Below are 17,631 nucleotides of genomic sequence, written 5' to 3' on the forward strand. Positions count from 1 at the left end.
CTACCATATGATCAGTGCCTCACAGGCAATATGAAGGTCTTTCCTGTTTTAATCAGAATTTATTTTAAGACCAGACATATTTGAACTTGTACTTGGTAGGGTCCCATTTACTTACTCATTTAACCAATAATTAAATGCCAGACACTAAGTTAAGGCTGGGGTTTGGTGCTATCTATCAATTTCTGTCTTCCTCCCCCTTACTGCTGCCTTAAGGACTCAAAGGTGATCGATCATACCAGGAACTTAGGAAATAACATGTTACTCGATGCATTAATCAATTTACTTTTCTAGAATAATTTAACTTATTAAAACTATTTATATAATAAACTTGCTCAGTTGGGTATGGTGGCTCATGCCTGTAATCTCAGCACTTTGGGAGGTTGAAGCAGGAGGATCACTTGAGCCCAGGAATTTAAGACCAGCCTGGGCAACATAGGGAGACTCTGTCTTTGCAAATAATTAAAAAGTTAGCCAGGCATAGTGATGTGCACCCATAGTCCCAGCTACTTAGAAGACTGAAGCAGAAGGATCTCTTGAGCCCAGCAGCTACAGGCTACAGTGAATGTGATTATGCCAATGTACTCCAGCCTAGATGACAGAGTGAAACCCCATGTCAACAACAACAAAAAAAGAAAACGTCTCATATAAAGGACAAATTGGCTATAGAAAAGAGTATAGAGGTATCTCAAAACATTAAAAATAGAACTACCATATGATCCAGTAAATTTCACTTCTGGGTCCAAAAGTATTGAAATGAACTACATCTGCACAGAAATAACTGCACTCCCAAACTCCTTGCAGCACGACTCACAATAACCAAAATATGAAAATAACTTATGTGTCCATCAACAGATGAAGGTGTAAAAGAATTCTGAGATACACACACACACAGACACACACACACAGGAATATTATTCAGCCTTAAAAAAGGGGAGATACTGCCATTTTTGACAACATGGATGAACTCAGAAGACATTAAACTCAGTGAAATAAGTCAGATACAGAAAGAAAAGTACTGTAAGATCTCACTTATACACCAAATCGAAAAAAAGTCAAATAAATAGAAACAGAATGTAGAACAGTGGTCACCAGTCGCAGGGAGAAGGCAGAATTAGGAAAAGTTGGCCAAAGTGTACACATGTGCAGTTTGGTTGGGTGAGTAGCCTTAGAGAGCCAACTTATAGCCAGAGAACTATAATTAACAATATTGTGGCCAGGAGCCATGGCTCACGCCTGTAATCCCAGCACTTTGGGAGGCCGAGGTGGGTGGATCACAAGGTCAGAAGATCGAGACCATCCTGGCTAACACAGTGAAACTCCGTCTCTACTAAAAATACAAAAAAATTAGCCAGGCGTGGTGGCAAGGGCCTGTAATCCCAGCTACTCGGGAGGCTGAGGCAGGAGAATCGCTTGAACCCGGGGGGCGGAGGTTGCAGTGAGCTGAGATCGTGCTGGGCTGCACCCCAGCCTGGGAGACAGAGCAAGACTCCAGCTAAAAAATAAATAAATAAAAAACAAATGTGGTGGAAAAGAAAAAAGAGCTTTGAAGGAGATCTGCTGCTTTTAATGACTGTGTGACCTTCAAAAAGTTACTTATCCTTTCTGAGACTCAGTGTCTTCATCTGTAATTATACCTACTATATAGTGCTCCACAAAATGTATATTTTATTTGAAACGACGTCTAGCCCAACAGCATCCATATGCCACATCCAATTCCAATCCTCTGGGGAGGACAGGAGCAATGGGCAAAAGGGAAAAGAAGCTGGCAGACTTGCCGGGCATGCACTGTGAGGGTCAATGTGAGCAGGAACTGGGGGAGATCTGGAGCTGGGGCTTGACAAGGAGAACGAGGCCCCCGAGCATTCCCTGACATGTAGCACCCTTGGTATGTTTATCCTGTGCAAGGAGAGAGATGGATGGGAGGAACCAGTAGTTGAAGATATAGGGAGGGGCTGTGCTGGAGTAGGCGGTGGGAAGTATGGGACCCAGAGGCAGGGGCTTGATTTCTTCCACTGCCTCTTCAAAGCAGGTGGTGAGATAACCATAGTGCAATGTCGGCAGTGAGCTATTTGTCATGGAGACAATGAAAGGCTGATCGCGAGGCCTAGACAGGCCTCTCCTCTCCTTCCTCTATGGGTTTTCATTTCCACCTTCCTGGTTGGGACTTTGCCCATGGGATGAAGACTCTGTCCAGGGATTTGATCTGCAAGGTCACGGTGTTGTCTGAGTGTGACTTATCTCTGCAGTAACATAATGCAGATGCTCTCTGGTTAGATTTTTCCAATAACTCATTAAAGGACAGGCAAAGCTGTGTCTGTGACTGAGTGATAAGATGAACGAAGCTGCCCCCTTCTCCGGAAGGGGTTGAAGACTGTGTGAACCCTTTCCTTTGGACCTTCATCAGTGGCAACATGCCAGAGCCGGGCGAGCACTCAGGGACATGGGTACCAGCCTGCCCTAACAGGGTCCCTGAGGGTTTAGGTCCTGTGAGGGCTTCTTCCTCCTGATGCTGCTGCCTCCAGCTCTCACCTGCTGGACTCTAGACTTCAGCTTGCCTGGACTCTTTTGGATGTCTCTGGTCCTGAGCATGGTTCCCTCTGGACTCCTATCTGTCTAATCTTCCATCCTCGTCACACCTCTGTTGTTCCTGACTCACCACACCCAAGGCCCAGGGTGGATCCTGCCAAGCAATTCCTGCCCTCATTATAGACTCAGGGAATATGGGAAGACAGCTTAGAAACCATCTTAGTCTGTCCCCTCATAAGGAAACTGGAGTTCAGAGAAGGAAACTGAAGCTAGTAATGAGCAGAGTGAGGACCAGAACCAGAACTGTCTCTTGACTTGCCCCGGCCAGGGCCGTGTGACAATCATCAGCCTAGGGGTCCCTTACAAAGATTTTCTGCACTGTGTATTGGTGAGACCAGCCTCCTCCTCACTGTAATGTACTCATTTCTGTTGCTCCTTTCTGGACTGGAAACTCCTGAGTTGTTCACCACTGTGGCCTGAGCATCAGGGACGGGGGCTGGCACAGAGCATATGCTCCATCATTATTTATTGATTCAATAGACAAGTCAGTGTAGATATGGCAAAACCAAATACTCAGCTCTCAAAGTGGTCTTCTGGGCCTAGAAAATTAGACCAGCTGAACCAGTATGGTCATAACAGTGACGTATATTTCAGCACAAATGTGCTTTGGACTCAGACAGACCTAGGTTGGAATCTTAGCTCTGCCATCTACTGGCTGTACATCATACAAATACTTAACTGTTCTTAACCTCAGTTTCCACACCTGTAAAAAAGGAATCACAATGCCTACTGTCCTGAGAGTTAGATGAATTATGCACTTAAAGTACAGCGTTTGGCACATCCTGAGCACTCAAAGTGTATTAGAGATGACACTCATTGCCAGTCCTGCCCACATCTCCATCTAAGAGCAGCCCTCATTCACAGCCTCTGCCATCTGCCTGACCCTGACACTGGCCACATCTGATTGGACCTGGGTGGAGAATTAGCAGTAAGGGTCAACCTGCTTGGTCCTCTTTGTGGGACCTGGGCCTTCCAGGCAATGGCCACCTTGCAATGAACTCTCTCCCTTTAACCCATTGGAGAAACCTTGACAACTTAGCTGTGGGAATCCATTGGCAGAGGGTACCTCAATGTAGGGGGAGAAGGCTTTTGACTCCTAGATCGGAGAAAACAGCTCAGCACTGCTGCACTCAGGCCCCCCATGAGCCAATGCCATCTGCAAACAGGGGTGTTGGCCCACTGCAGGGTGGAGTGGCACATGTGGGCAATGGGTGGTGGAGCCGGTGGCAGCACAGCATCTTGCTAAGCAGTGGGGATGACACAGAGAGCTGGAACTGGAGCCTATAATGGGGAGGTCAGACGTTCCGCCCTAGGGACTTTTAAGAGAGTCTGGAGGTCCTACGATCGCAGCTGGAGGCGGGACAGTCATGAAAATAGTTTCCTGTGTTCTTATGAAACTCTGTTTTTAACCTAGACCCACGAAACCTGGGTCCCATGTCACTCAAAGATCCAGCCTCCGAGCAGTGGGGACTCCAAGTGCTGAGGCCCTCATCCACCCGCTGGGCCTCAGCCGCAGACAGCCTCATCCCACCCATGCTTTCTTCCCCGCACCCGTCTGCTCCCTCCTCCTAACGAAGACATCTGTTCCCCACCCACTCCTTCGTCACCACCCTCCCATCTCTCATCCTGCTCCCAGGCAGTGTCTGTCTGCAGCGCCCTCTCTGTCCCTGTCTTGAAGTCATGGGCCCTCCAGTCCATCCTCCCACACGTGCAGCTTCCTGGCATCCTCAACCCTGGGTACTTGCTGGTCCCAGGGGAGCCAATTCCATTCTTGGACAGCATTAGCTGTGAGTTCCTCACACTGAGCCCAAATCTGCCTCCCAGAAGATAAGTTGGTCTTGGTTACATCCTCTGGAGCTCTGTCAAATGAGCTTAATCTTTACTTCACATGACAGCTTTTCTCTCAGATGCATGACATCAGGGTGCTGTTTTACTCCACCTGCGCTTCCCCCACGGCCAGTCACTCATGGGCTCCAAGTCTGTTCTTTCTTCATTTGTCTCCTTATCTTCCCTCTTCCTCTCCATTGCCACTGCCCTGCCGTGGCCTAGCTACATCAAGTTTTTCCCTCTTCCAATTCTTCTCCCTCACCACTACAAGATGAATCTTTCTAAAATGCCAGTGAGCACACATGATGGTGCCTTAGAGCTTACAGGATAGGCCCCACCTCATAACCTGGCATTTAAGGTCTTCTTTCCCAGGTCTCCTATTTTAAGCACAATTACTTCCTCATACAAAACCCTTAACTGCAAGCAAACCAGTCAATTCACGGTCATCCCGCCTGTGGGACCCAACCTATAACTTCTTTTCTTCCTCCAACCCTGTCTTCTCTTTGAAGGCCTTCCTGTCTCTGAAAGAGTCCCCTCCCTGATGCAGAACCCACAGGCCTCACCACTGTGCTTTGCATATACCGTCTCGTTTTTGATGTGAGTTCAGTTGTGGAACCTCAGAAAACTCATTTCACCTCCATGCCCTTCAAAATTCATGTCCTCAAACATGAATTTTGAGGACAATGATGAGATACACCCAGCTGACATGACTCCCTGAGTCTCTTTGCCATTTTCTTCAACAGATCCTCCTCAGGGCAAGCTTTGGGTTTCTCTGTTTTTCCAGCAGCCTCTGAATAGATCATAGTGCTCTCTGTGGGGGTCTGACCGCTGTCAGGTAGAGTGAAACCGTGGCTTCCCTGAACACAAGGTAGGGAAAGGGATGCAATAAATTATGATGTGACAATTGTTTATTTAAATTACCAAAATATTTCATCAGTGCTTGAGTTCTTCACATCTTAGTGCGTCCTGTGTTCTTCCTGGGAAAACTTTTCCAGGATTGCTCAGGAGCAGGGATGACTTTCTTTGCTCATTCATTAAAAAAAAAAAAAAAAAGTTGCATATCTGCCATATCCTGTGAATACTTTCTGGAACAAATTCTAGAATGTGAATTTGTTGAATTGTTCCAGAAGAAGAATTTGAATTCTTATTCATTTTCTCAACTTCTCTTGCTATTTACAAGTGATGCAACTGGTATGTTCTCTAATTTCACATTTCTCTACTATTTTTCAGTATGCCCTTTAACTTACATATCAGGCATGTGTTTTAGAAGCAGCCTTCATAGTCACGATCCCGTAGTCATACCCCTTAACGGAGTCAGTAGAGAGGGGAAGCTGAGAGCACAGATTCAAGACAAACAAACATGGCTTCACCCTGGGCTCTGCCACTTACCAGCTATGTGAACTTCAGTGACTTATTTACCTTTTTGAGCTTCAGTTTCCTCATCTGTAGAAGGAATAGCACCCATTGCATGTATGGTGAAGATTAGATCAGAGAATGTATTCGTGACATGCTTATCTCACACACACACACACACACACACACACACACACAAACACACCAGGTGCTGTCCACTACTGCCAGTGATTCTCTCAGTGAAGTGCTTCAATCCTGCATGATAGGTTATGAAATGCCCAAAGCAGGCCTTTGATGATGATGACTGTGATGATGAAACATAAAACTAGACATGGAGGCCCCTGTGAGTCAAAACTAGTGCTGGAATCCCACAGCTCAACATTACTAGAAAACTGTTTTACTACTGTTTAGCCTGGGTAGTGAAGGCCAAGGTATTTACTCCTTGTCCACTATGGCTATTAGTGAAATCTGGTGATGATAATGCATTGTGTAATTTCTGAGAGAGTGGAGGGGCTTTGGGACTGTGGTAATAATAATAGATAAATGGTCACTACCCTTTAGGGGTATTGACCATAGCACTATTTCCACTCCCACCCTCCAGTCCCTCCATATACACCAAAGATCAATGGCCAAATAAAGTACTGATGATCTTCCTACCAGGCAAACATTCCCTAACTCCAGATGAAAGGTAGAAGTTGCGCTGGAGAACTTGGCGTAGACTAGGAGCCTGAGCAAAGTCTCTCTTCCTGTGAGTTAATACCTATAAACCACACAAAGGCCACAGTGACTATGCCTCCTTTCCCCTGGACTCTAGGGGTCAACTCCACCACACAGCTGCAAATCCAAGCATCACAAGGGCAAGAGGAGGGAGGGCCTGCTGCTACCAGAGGCAGCTCAGAGGGCCCATGGAGAGGAGCCTGCCTTAGCATGCATGTGAATTTACTGACTCTTCCTTATTGACCCTATAAAGTAGGTAGTATTATCACTCCCATTTTGCAGGTGAAAAAAATGAGGCACAGATGAAGCAAGTAGCCCAAGGGCATACAGCTATGGGGGCAGAGCTGGGACTTGAACTCAGGCAAGTTTGTTCCTGATTGGCTTGTTATATATTATACACTGTCTCTTGCTAAAGGCCTCAATCACACCTTCAGCCTCTAGACAGGAAAGCTCTGTGCTTCCCTCCGTCTGTGAGCATGGACATCACAAGCAAGTGTGACCATGGAAAGCGTGCTCTGTCCAGGGAGCAACACAGTGACTTGCAGGTTGTTCTTCTAAGTATGTGCCTGTGTGTCCAAACCAACGGGTCCAAACCAATTAGACACAAGCAAAATTAATTAATTAAACACAAGTAAAAGGTAAAAGGGGTAATTCTGTAGCCAGGTCTGTAACCGGGGAACAGCCTTTGGACGTCACTAAGATAACTAGACACATCATTACTATGACTCTCTGGCCCTTGTTTCCTTCTAGGGGAAACGAAGTTGCAACCCTGACAAGGAACACCCTTCACCTGCCATATTCTTTATCACTTGACTCTCACTCTTCCCCAGTTGGCCCAAAGGTGGCTTCAGACCCAAAGGCCCCTAACCCATAGGCTGGCCAGGGACCTACAGTGTGGCCTGCTGAGAAATGACAAGCAATTGCATTCTCAGTCTTGGGAATCTCACTTTGGAAATACAGAGGCAATGAAGCTGTGAAGAGTGGGGGTTGAAGCGGAAAGAATCTGGAGGTGGTTAAGGCTGGGATAGTCTAGGCAGGAGAAACTGACATTGTAGCAGAGCTGAGTATTATAGAGTGGAGAGCTGGAAGTGAGGCAGACACAGAAGAGCCTGGTCAAGGCAGAGAAGAAGCATTATGGCAGCTGACGTTCAACCCTGCCTGCAAAGAATAATCATCTGGAGAGGGTTTCACAGATATTGGCACCTGACTCCCCTCCAGAGAGTCTATGTAATTGGTGTAGAGTGGGACTCAGGTACTGAAGAGTTAGAAATCTCTCCACTGACCTTCAGAGGAGTTTCTTGGCCTCCCAGCATCCCTGCTGCTGAGGTTCATGGCCCTCTACACTCTGGCTCCAGCTCTGCAGAGGCCCCATGGTGCAGGTTCTCCTGGGTCCACTGGCAGTCACTTTGGGACATGTAATCACTCGCAACTCCTGCCTATCCTTTGATAACAGAACCCTGATTTTGTACAAGTATTAGAGTCGCAAAATGGTTAAGGAAGATGGGCCCAACCCTACAGGATTGCGTCTAATGGGTCCAAACCAAACATGATAATCCCATCCACATTTTCCCATCTTAGAGATGAGTATGTGATTCAGTTCTAACCAATGACATGGGAGGAAGGTGGCCTTTTGGGAAAGATTTTCCCCTTTTTAGAGAGAGAACGGGGGAAGCTAGAAAACCCCCTCACCCTATCTGCATTTGGAAGTTGTGCTGCAGATGTGACACCTGGAGCTTCAGGAGCCATTTTGTGACTATGAGGGGGAAAGCCCAAGAGAACTGCAGAGAAGCTGACCAAAGCCCTGATAGGATTATTGCTGAATTAACCAACCCAGGAATCACCTACCTCCAAATTTTTTATTGCTTACTATGTGCTTACCATGAGTCAGGTGCTGTTCTAAGCACTTTTCCCTGATCAATTATGGAATCTTTAACAACCCTGGGTGTGAAAATGATACATGTCATCTCTCTGCACCTGTACCCGAGCCCCTCCACAGTCCAAGGCATCAGAACTGGCTTCTGTTTCCTGCAGGAGCAGCCTTCCCATCCTGTACTCGATGCAATCTAAGCGTGTATCTCGTGAGACAAAGGGCATGATGTGCATACTCTTGGGGTAAAGAATAGCCAAAAGATAGCAAAGGCCTCAGAAGTAGTAGTGAGCTCTCTGTCTGTAGGCCACAGGCCGTGCTGGCACTGGCTGTGTAATAAATGTCCACGCGGTGCCACATGTTCAGGACGTTTTCAGTGGCTGCCTTTCTTGGCGGTCAATAAAGCTGCTGCTGGGCTCCCCCACCCTTTCCTTTCACTCCCTCACTGCCCGCTCTACTCTCACTCCATTGCTTCCCTCTCCCCCTCTTCTCTAAGTCTCCAACAATGGGATATGAGAGGAAGAGAAACACAACACGCCTCCCCCACCCAAAAAAGCCAACTCTGGAGTAACCGCAGATTTTTAAAATCTGAATTTCTAGGCAGAGTCCCTAAATATTAACAAATACTCTCACCAGCCTGTTGTATCTTCGGAATGAGCTTTCTTTTCAGGCTGTCCTGTTCCCCCAACATAAGCTTAGCCATCCCATGAGAGAGGCCCTGACAGCCTCCTTCTCGCTCTGCACAGGGAGATGCACACATCCCTCCTAGGGCACTCTCAGCAGTCACCACGCCTTTCTTCCCCCATCTTCACTCTCTCATTCATGAGCTCTGAAATTGGTCAGCATTGGCTCAGCCCCTTCATTTGGACTCAAAGAACACCACAGGTGCAAACAGTTTATACAGACTTTATTTTTCACCCATTGAGGTGAGCACACAAAAATCTGGGCAGGCAGAGGTCTATGAGATGTGGTGTCACATTACCTGCCCTGGTTCACAGAGACAGACCATGAGATTTGGTGGTGAGGGAAAGGGGTCTTGTTCTTACCACAAATTGCTATGGGATTATCACAATGACACATTTATTCCTGGTTCTATTTACATCATGGAGTGTGGAGAGGGTACATTTCTTACACTAAAAATATATACTTTGGAATCTCTAAAACAAAAATATCTCTATCTCTACATAAGACCTACTAGAAAGAAGAACATAGAAAACAAGGGAAATGTACCAGCACCTCGAGTTGTCCCCTTCCGAGGGAAGGTTGCTCTGTTCTCCACCTGACACCATGAGCGTGGAAGGGCAGCCAAATCTAACCAATCAGACAGACAGACACAGATAAACAAGAGGGAGGCTTTATGATCCTGGAGGAGTGAATATAGGGGAAAGGAAAGAGGAGGAGGATTTTGGCCTCTTCTACAGAAGGAGTAATTGCACAATCAGGTTGGTGCTTCTGTTTCCAGCATTATTGCACATGTGAAAAGCCTGCATGTTGAAGTCAATTGCAAACCTGCTAAGCGAAGCCCAAGCTCCGCTGATTTCTGCAGGGCTCAGAAAAGTGCCGTGGGTGGGTTCTCTCTCTCAAGACATATTAATGCCATCAGCTAGAAGAAAAAGTTCTGTATTCTCCAATGCTGAAACTGGGTTAGGTTTAAGAAAAATGCTATTCCTTTTCTCTTCAGAAGGATCAGAAACCATTCCCTTCCCTTTGAGCACAGAATCTCCTAAAAGAATTATGCCTATGGATGAATCATTCCATTTTCTGAATTTACTTATTGAAAAGGTTCACATAACACTCCTTTTCCTCTTTTCACACTTCAAGCAGTAATATAGTTCCTTTACATCTCTTTTGGTTATGAATATTACCCTTCTTTCTGATGAAAAGATGTTAACTGACTCAACTGCCCGTTCTCTATAATTAATATTAAGAGACCAAGGGAACCAAGAATCATAAAGGATAGGCTTAGTAGAAAATCATTTCTATTTGGCTTTGAAATGTGCTTTTCTGCTTAAACTGAAATATGGATGAAACTGAAGGCTTGAGAATTCTTAGTCCCTCACCCTAAATAGGGGAAATAACCATAAAGTCCCCTTTCAAAAAAGCCCTGGGACTGTCCAACTCCTCACCATTCTCACCACTCCCAGCTGGTGGTGGTTTTAGGACCTCTGACCAAGAACTTCTTTCCTCCAAAGAACTTGACAGACTGAGGAAAAGGCAGAACAGAGAGGAGAAAGGGGTGCTTGAAAAAGCCGAGACAGTAAAGGAGGGAGGAACTTGGATGATGTCTCATTTGGCCATTCCGGGTCTGCTTAAAGGACTTCTACCTAATGGGAGGCCTAACACCTATGACCAGAAGAAAGTCAAAAAGGCTAAAGTTCAGTGCAAGATTCCTGGATGCTCTGCTAGGATGTGGCTTGGAAACCTGAGAAGTTCAAGGAAAATCCAGGAACAAACTGGCAAAAACAACTGTTTAAAGTCCTGGAAGGAGGTGCTAACTCCCTTACAAAATAAATTTAGAAAAGCTGATAAAGCGACAGAGAGAATATATTGATAGCATTTCTGATGCTTGTAGAAAAAGCCAGGGGCTCTGGGGCCAAGCCTGCTCCTATGTTTCAGGAAAACTAGAGATTCAGAACTTGGACACTGAAATCAATAGAGAAGATGCACGGAAAATTACGAATTCCTTTACTAAGGGGGAAGTCTGGAGAGTTCAGCGGGTAGAAAATAAAGCAGGACTAAGAACTATCTTTTTTGTACAACCAGAAACTACAGGTTCCCCAAGCCAGAGACTTCTTGAAGGTCACAGCTATCACAGTCTGAGATATCAACCAAGCCTGGGACTTAGCATATACCAGAATTTTATCAAACATTTATGATTAATTTAAAAGCCAATCACTGGCCAGGTGCAGTGGCTCACGCCTGTAATCCCAGCACTTTGGGAGGCCGAGGCGGGTGGATCACGAGGTCAAGAGATCGAGATCATCTGTCCAACATGGTGAAACCCTGTCTCTACCAAAAATACAAAAATTAGCTGGGCATGGTGGTGCACACCTGTAGTCCCAGCTACTCGGGAGGCTGAGGCAGGAGAATCTCTCAAAGCCAGGAGGCAGAGGTTGCAGTGAGTTGAGATCGCACCACTGCACTCCAGCCTAGCGACAGAGCAAGCCTCCGTCTCAAAAATAGCAAAAAAACAAATTAAGAAAAAAAAATCAAAAAACAAAAGCCAATCACATCCCAGACAAAGAGAAACAGTGACTCTTAACACCATCTTTTGGAAATACATGGTTTATCACCCCACTACCCCAAATCCAGGTCTCTACACATAAAGAGATGGGGACAGAAGCTGTATGTGGAAAGAACACATCTCTTGGCAATTCTGTCTTCAGAAGTTGGAAGTCTCATGTAGCCACAAAGAGCCAGGCTGTGTTTTCTGCAACCAAACATATTTGGCAATTTCACAGTATGTTTCTGCTGGTCTTCACCTTCTCTCCAGACCTACCCTTCCCTAAAAGTTATGGCTAGCAAGTAATCCACCCACTTAGTAAGTCCAGTTCTTTTCATTTAGTGCTAAGATCCCACTTACCATCACTTTCTCAAATCTCTGGCCTCCCTCCCTTCCTACCACTATACCACAAGCCTATCAGGCATTGGCCTGCCAACACTCAAACTGTTTCTGAAATCTCCCATTGTCATAAAAGAGGTGCACCACTTCCCTGGCCCAAGCAAATGTGGGCATGGAAATCACCTAACTACCTGCCTTGCTTTCCACTCCTAAATTTTTCTCCTTCACGCTGAGTTTAAACATCTTTTTCCATAGACGAATCTGTATTTGTTCTCAAACTACTCTTATCAGAGAAGTCTGAGATGGGAACCCCTGAGATGGGAGAATGGCCATATTTTGTTAATGTCCCTCCAGCTAGGTACACAAAGACTAGTAGTAACAATGAAATCTTATTGCTACGCTCTCATCTGTCAACACACACACATGCAAATGTACACGTGCGCACACACCCACACACACACTGCTGCTGCTTCACCTCTACTCATTTCCTAGCCCAAACACTGCCCACCCTGACTCTTTCCCCATAGGCACCAGCCACAGACCAAAGCAAGAAAGCAGCCAGGACTCGGGTTGAGTGTTTGATGGAAGTTGGACAAGAGGAGGGAGTAAGAGTAGGGAATGGTTCCTACCACAGAGATGAAACAGAAATAAGGCTGGCTACTGTTTGAGAAAAATTTAATGGCTTAAAAGGGTTGGCATGGCCTCCAAAAGTAACTAACAGACCCTGCCAAGGGAAACCAAGAGAGGTCCCCTCAAGATATGGAGCACACATCAGTCTCTATATCCTTTGGGGAAAGCCTCCTACTTATTCCAGCACAAGTCACACGTGCCACAACCCCTACAGCAGAGGGACATATTCCAGCCTTGTTAATACTGTACAGTGATAATGTGTGGCACTACCATACCAAATTAACAATGTGCACAATGATTGCGTCCAGCATCATACCATCACTACGGCAACCTGTTGATGATCATCTAAGCCAACCTGATGGAAGGTATGTAAGCTGGTTACCAGCGGGATATGGAACAGACACATGCAAAATTCCAACAATCCCAGATAATGCAGCTCACAGGCTTGGATTATATCATGCAATATTACATACTCTTACTGCTGTTTACAGAGATTCGAGAGATAACACCTATGCAAGGACTGTTGAAAACAGATTTAATACATTCAAAGCTGCTGCAGGAATCAGTGACATACACATCAGTTGCCTACAGCTTGGTGTTTCTGCCTATGTTGCAAAAAAGTTGGGATACCCTGGTGTCATAAAACCCTGATTGGAATACTGTCTGAAAAAGTTGGAGGATCTGGACAACCACTAATGGTTCAGGTTCATCTAGTGGCCCATGAGTAACAGATGACAACACTTGTGATGATAAATAACTTCCTTAAGGATTTTGAGGCCAGGTGCGGTGGCTCATGCCTGTAATCCCACACTTTGGGAGGCTGAGGCGGGTGAATCACCTGAGGCCAGGAGTTTCAGACCAGCCTGGCCAACATGGTGAAACCTCGTCTCTATTAAAATACAAAAATTAGCTGGGCATGGTGGTGCATGCCTATAATCCTAGCTACTCGGGAGGCTGAGGCAGGAGAATCATTTGAATCCAGGAGGCAGGGGTTGCAATGAGATGAGATTGGGCCACTGCACTCCAGCCTGGGTGACAGAATGAGACTTTGTCTCAAAAAAAAAAAAAAATTACGACTCCACACTTATTTTGATTCCAGGAGTAACTGATGAAATCCCCAAATTCAGAGATGCTTGGAGATCCCTTGAGAAAGCCATCAGTCCTGTGTGGTTTCCCTCTGTGAAGGTAATTTGCCATCCAGATGCTGTGAAAATCACCACGACAGCCTTGCCTTGCCTCCACAGCACTGTACCATGCCTCGGAAACAAGCTCCACCATGAGACATTACCAGCAAGGAAAACCAATTCCAGGAGGAATTCCTGAAACTAAGCTCAAGGATGCATCTGCTGAAAGCTCAGATAGGTTGGCCAATCAACATTCACAGATGAGCAATGGGAAATTCTGCAATCACGTGGAGTGACCCATGAAATTGTCTAGGCAACTCTTGGAGACAAAAAAAAGAGAAGAGAATCACCATCATCTGCAACAGGTGACAGTCCATAGGGACCCATGGATTTAAAAAAAAATTGAACCTCACAAAGAGATTCAACAGTCAGCTAATGAGTCAAAGGCCACAACCAGTATCCTGTAAGAAACAATGTCAGACCACGAGGATGACAGGAAATCACCACATCCAAAAAGACCAGACTAGACAAAACCAACCATGCCCCTTGAGCACTTGCCATAAGAGATCCTGGTGCCATCTCTTTCTCTAGCCACACAGGAGGAGGGCCGCACTTCCAAGACAGTTCCAACTCAAGAGGTTACCCTTAAAACCTCTTGGTGAAAAGAAAGAGAGGGGACAAAGTTGAGTCTGATGTCAGTAGTGAACTGGCTGAAACACTGGATTGATCAAAGAATTTTAGCATCCTATAGATGGCAAGTTTGATGCAGTGTACTTGGCCTTTGACACATTAGCAAGCATAATTGAGAAAAAATTCAAGATCCTTGATGGAAACTTGGAGAAACTTCAAACTGATACATCATTCATGCATTCGAGAGCCATCAAAGGATACCTCCTGCTGGGAATTTTTTTTTTTTTTTTTTGAGACGGAGTCTTGCTCTGTCGCCCAGGCTGGAGAGCAGTGGTGTGATCTCGCCTCACTGCAAGCTCTGCCTCCCAGGTTCACACCATTCTCCTGCCTCAGCCTCCTGAGTAGCTGGGACTACAGGCGTCTGCCATCACGCCCAGCTAATTTTTTTGTATTTTTAGTAGAGACAGGTTTCACCATGTTAGCCAGGATGGTCTCGATCTCCTGACCTTGTGATCCGCCTGCCTCGGCCTCCCAAAGTGCTGGGAGTATAGGCGTGAGCTACTGCGCCCGGCCAGGAAGTTTTATTCTACATCACTTGCAGGGATATCAGACCCTCCTCCAGCTGTCCTCACACCCACTGTGCAGGCTGCTGGAACCACTGCTGGGACCTACAATCCCGAGAATGACTGGTAACCACCATGCACAAAGGTGAACTGCAACTATATGGAGGTAACTGAGCACCACACCCACAGAGCCAGGATCATCCAACCCATTCGCCCAACCCCAACCATCACCTCGTGGCAAAACCACCCAAATCCCTTCCCATCTTCACTCACAATCCCCCATCGAGTTCGCCCCAACAACACACCAAATCATATTTTTTTAAAGTAGCTGACATTCCTAAGGTGCAGTGATCTGGGAAGGTCTAGCTCGAGAAGTACCCTAAAGTGCACAGGTGGTCCTGTACCCATACTACACAGAGTTAAAGAAGGCTCCTCCCCTCAAGCAGTCAAGGCAGCACAAGACAACAGTGTGTTAGGAGAAGTATTTTCCTGAGTGATACTCTCACCCAGTTTTGCTACACTCCTTACAGCTGTGCTGAGGCTAGGGAAAGAGGTGAAATGGTCATCAACCTCCCTACACAGAGGTGGCAGGAAAAGATGGGAGGGTCAAGATAGGACAAGAAAGGGGAGATGTTCTCAGGGAACAATGAGGATGAAAAAGAGGCAAGCTTAAGGAAGCAGCCAGAGAGGGACAAGGGAAAAGTCTGCAAGAAAGCTTATCCTCCTGACAGGCTGCCTTTTAATTCTTCCCAATTAGGTAGGTAAATGAGTACAATTACTACAGCTATCCTAAAGTGATAAAATGTGAAGCTTTGGCTCATGAAGATTTTAATGCCCATATAGGTTCAAAGAAGCATGACCTATCCTGTCTGCACCATATATATATGAAAGGAAGCTAAGGCTGTTTCCAAAACAGCCTTGTGATAGAAATGAGACAAACCAGGAACAATACCCACGATTCAAAGGAACATCATTTTAATATCTGAAAGTAGCATAATGTTCAGCCAATAGGCATTGGTACAACCATACATACTGCTTGTTTACAGCAGGCATCCCTTCTGAGTGGTTGGCATCTGTCCTGTACCAGTTGTTAAATATTTTGAAAATCATCTCTGTATTAAAATAATTGTGGCCCTAGGAGATAGGGAATATGAAATAAATGAAAGATTCCTTTAACATTGAAGGTCTTTAGAGTAAGACTAGAATACATTAGTATATTTTAAAAGTCTAAGGAATGCAAAATTCAATAAAGTGATATAGCCAACCCTTCACCTAAGAAAGAAAAACACATTGGGGAACTTCCCACTGTACAAAGATTTTCCAGGATGGAAAACTAACATGATAGAATTCTCTGGGTGCTGATGGGCTTGCTAATTACATTCTGTGCACAAAGGAGGGAAAGATTTATAAGCACTGGATCCCAAATACTTTACATTCATTGCAACATAGAGGAGAAAAACCATGAATGTAGTTTTAAATTAAATATCAAAACTAATTTCACCACTTACAGTTCATTTCCCAGTGTGACTTTTTGCATCTGAGAGCCAGAATGTTTGTCAACCAAAAGAAATCCATGATGATGAAGAAACCACATGGCTGAAGGTGATTTTGGTCCACTGAACTGATGATCGTTCACTACTAAGGCAGTTAAGGAGACAGTACGTAAGCACTTGGATCTCACCAGGATGGAACTGGAATGTATCCTCAAGAGACAGCAGCAAGAAGTCGAAGAGTCCTGCAAAATGGCCAATAAAAACACCATATCCTCCTTTCTATTCACAAACAACTATTATCAAATCTTTCCCAGATATCTAGAAAGCAGACACTATGACAAATCTTCAGTCTAGGAAGTCCTTCCTGGTATCTAAACTAATTCCTTCTATTGCAATCTAAGCTCAATCTCTTACTCTATCCTCAATGAAAACCAAGAGAAGTTGCTCATCCTCATTTACTGTTGATTTTCCAGGGATCCTTTTCCTATCTAAGTGACACAACTCAAATGTCCCTTCTTGGCCCTTGTATCATCCAAGGTTCTTGCCAGTTATGCAGGCTGCTGCTAGGGACTGATGGAGATGCACCCAAGTCAGAGGCATCTTCTGGCTGTGGTGGCAGGCACTGCCAATGCCCAGGTCACGGATCTTCCTGGTAGCTGACCTCCTGACAATCTCTGGGTCTGACCAGCATCCCCCAGGGGAGGTAATCAAACCAAGGCCCAGGGCTGCCTAGGAGCCTGCAGGCACTAAAAGCACTGGAGAGCCAGAGAGGATTTCCTCTCTGTTCCCCTCCTACTCCGCACTCCATCCTTTAGGAAGAGGGACCTCACTGAAGGACTCCTCAGTGGCAGAATGAATCCATACGGCTTGGCAGGCCAGCAGAGAATTTCAGAGAAAATGTCTGGAAAATGGGAAGCTAGGTCTTCAATGGTGGCTGTTCTAAAGTGAAAAAGAAGGAAGAAGAGGAGAAGAACCAACAGGAGGTGGTCTTCTGCTTCCACATTCACATCTGGTGACTGGCTGCTGGTATGGGGATAGCTGGATGCCCTCCAATGCACACCAAAAATAACTGAATGCTTCAGCATGGCTTTGAGATGACCAAGGACAGGGCCAAACTTGGTCTTGCTTCTTCTCTGAGAGACTCGCCATTTTCTCTGTAACCAGAACTTCCCTGAGGCACCACACGGCCCAAATCTTCCATCCCAGCAAAGACTCTTAGTTGAAGAGACTGAATAAAAGTGTTACAATTAGACAAAAAGGGAACATATGATTCATTTCT

At 45.6% G+C, this 17,631-nt stretch overlaps 1 protein-coding gene across 2 annotated transcripts in view; it reads right to left on the reverse strand.

Annotated features, from left to right (window-relative positions):
* Positions 1-9,240: 9,240 nt before the first annotated feature.
* Positions 9,241-17,631, reverse strand: part of SLC4A8 (solute carrier family 4, sodium bicarbonate cotransporter, member 8) — a 128,651-nt gene continuing 120,260 nt past the window's right edge. For both annotated transcript variants that reach the window (XM_011930638.1, XM_011930637.1), the window contains exon 25: positions 9,241-17,580. In XM_011930638.1, the coding sequence (XP_011786028.1) occupies positions 17,568-17,580 (13 nt within the window). In that variant the 3' untranslated portion in view covers positions 9,241-17,567. The remainder of the gene's footprint in view (positions 17,581-17,631) is intronic.

This window comes from Colobus angolensis, unplaced genomic scaffold, assembly GCF_000951035.1.
Source record: "Colobus angolensis palliatus isolate OR3802 unplaced genomic scaffold, Cang.pa_1.0 Scaffold87, whole genome shotgun sequence".
In the NCBI taxonomy this organism is placed as follows: Eukaryota; Metazoa; Chordata; class Mammalia; order Primates; family Cercopithecidae; genus Colobus; species Colobus angolensis.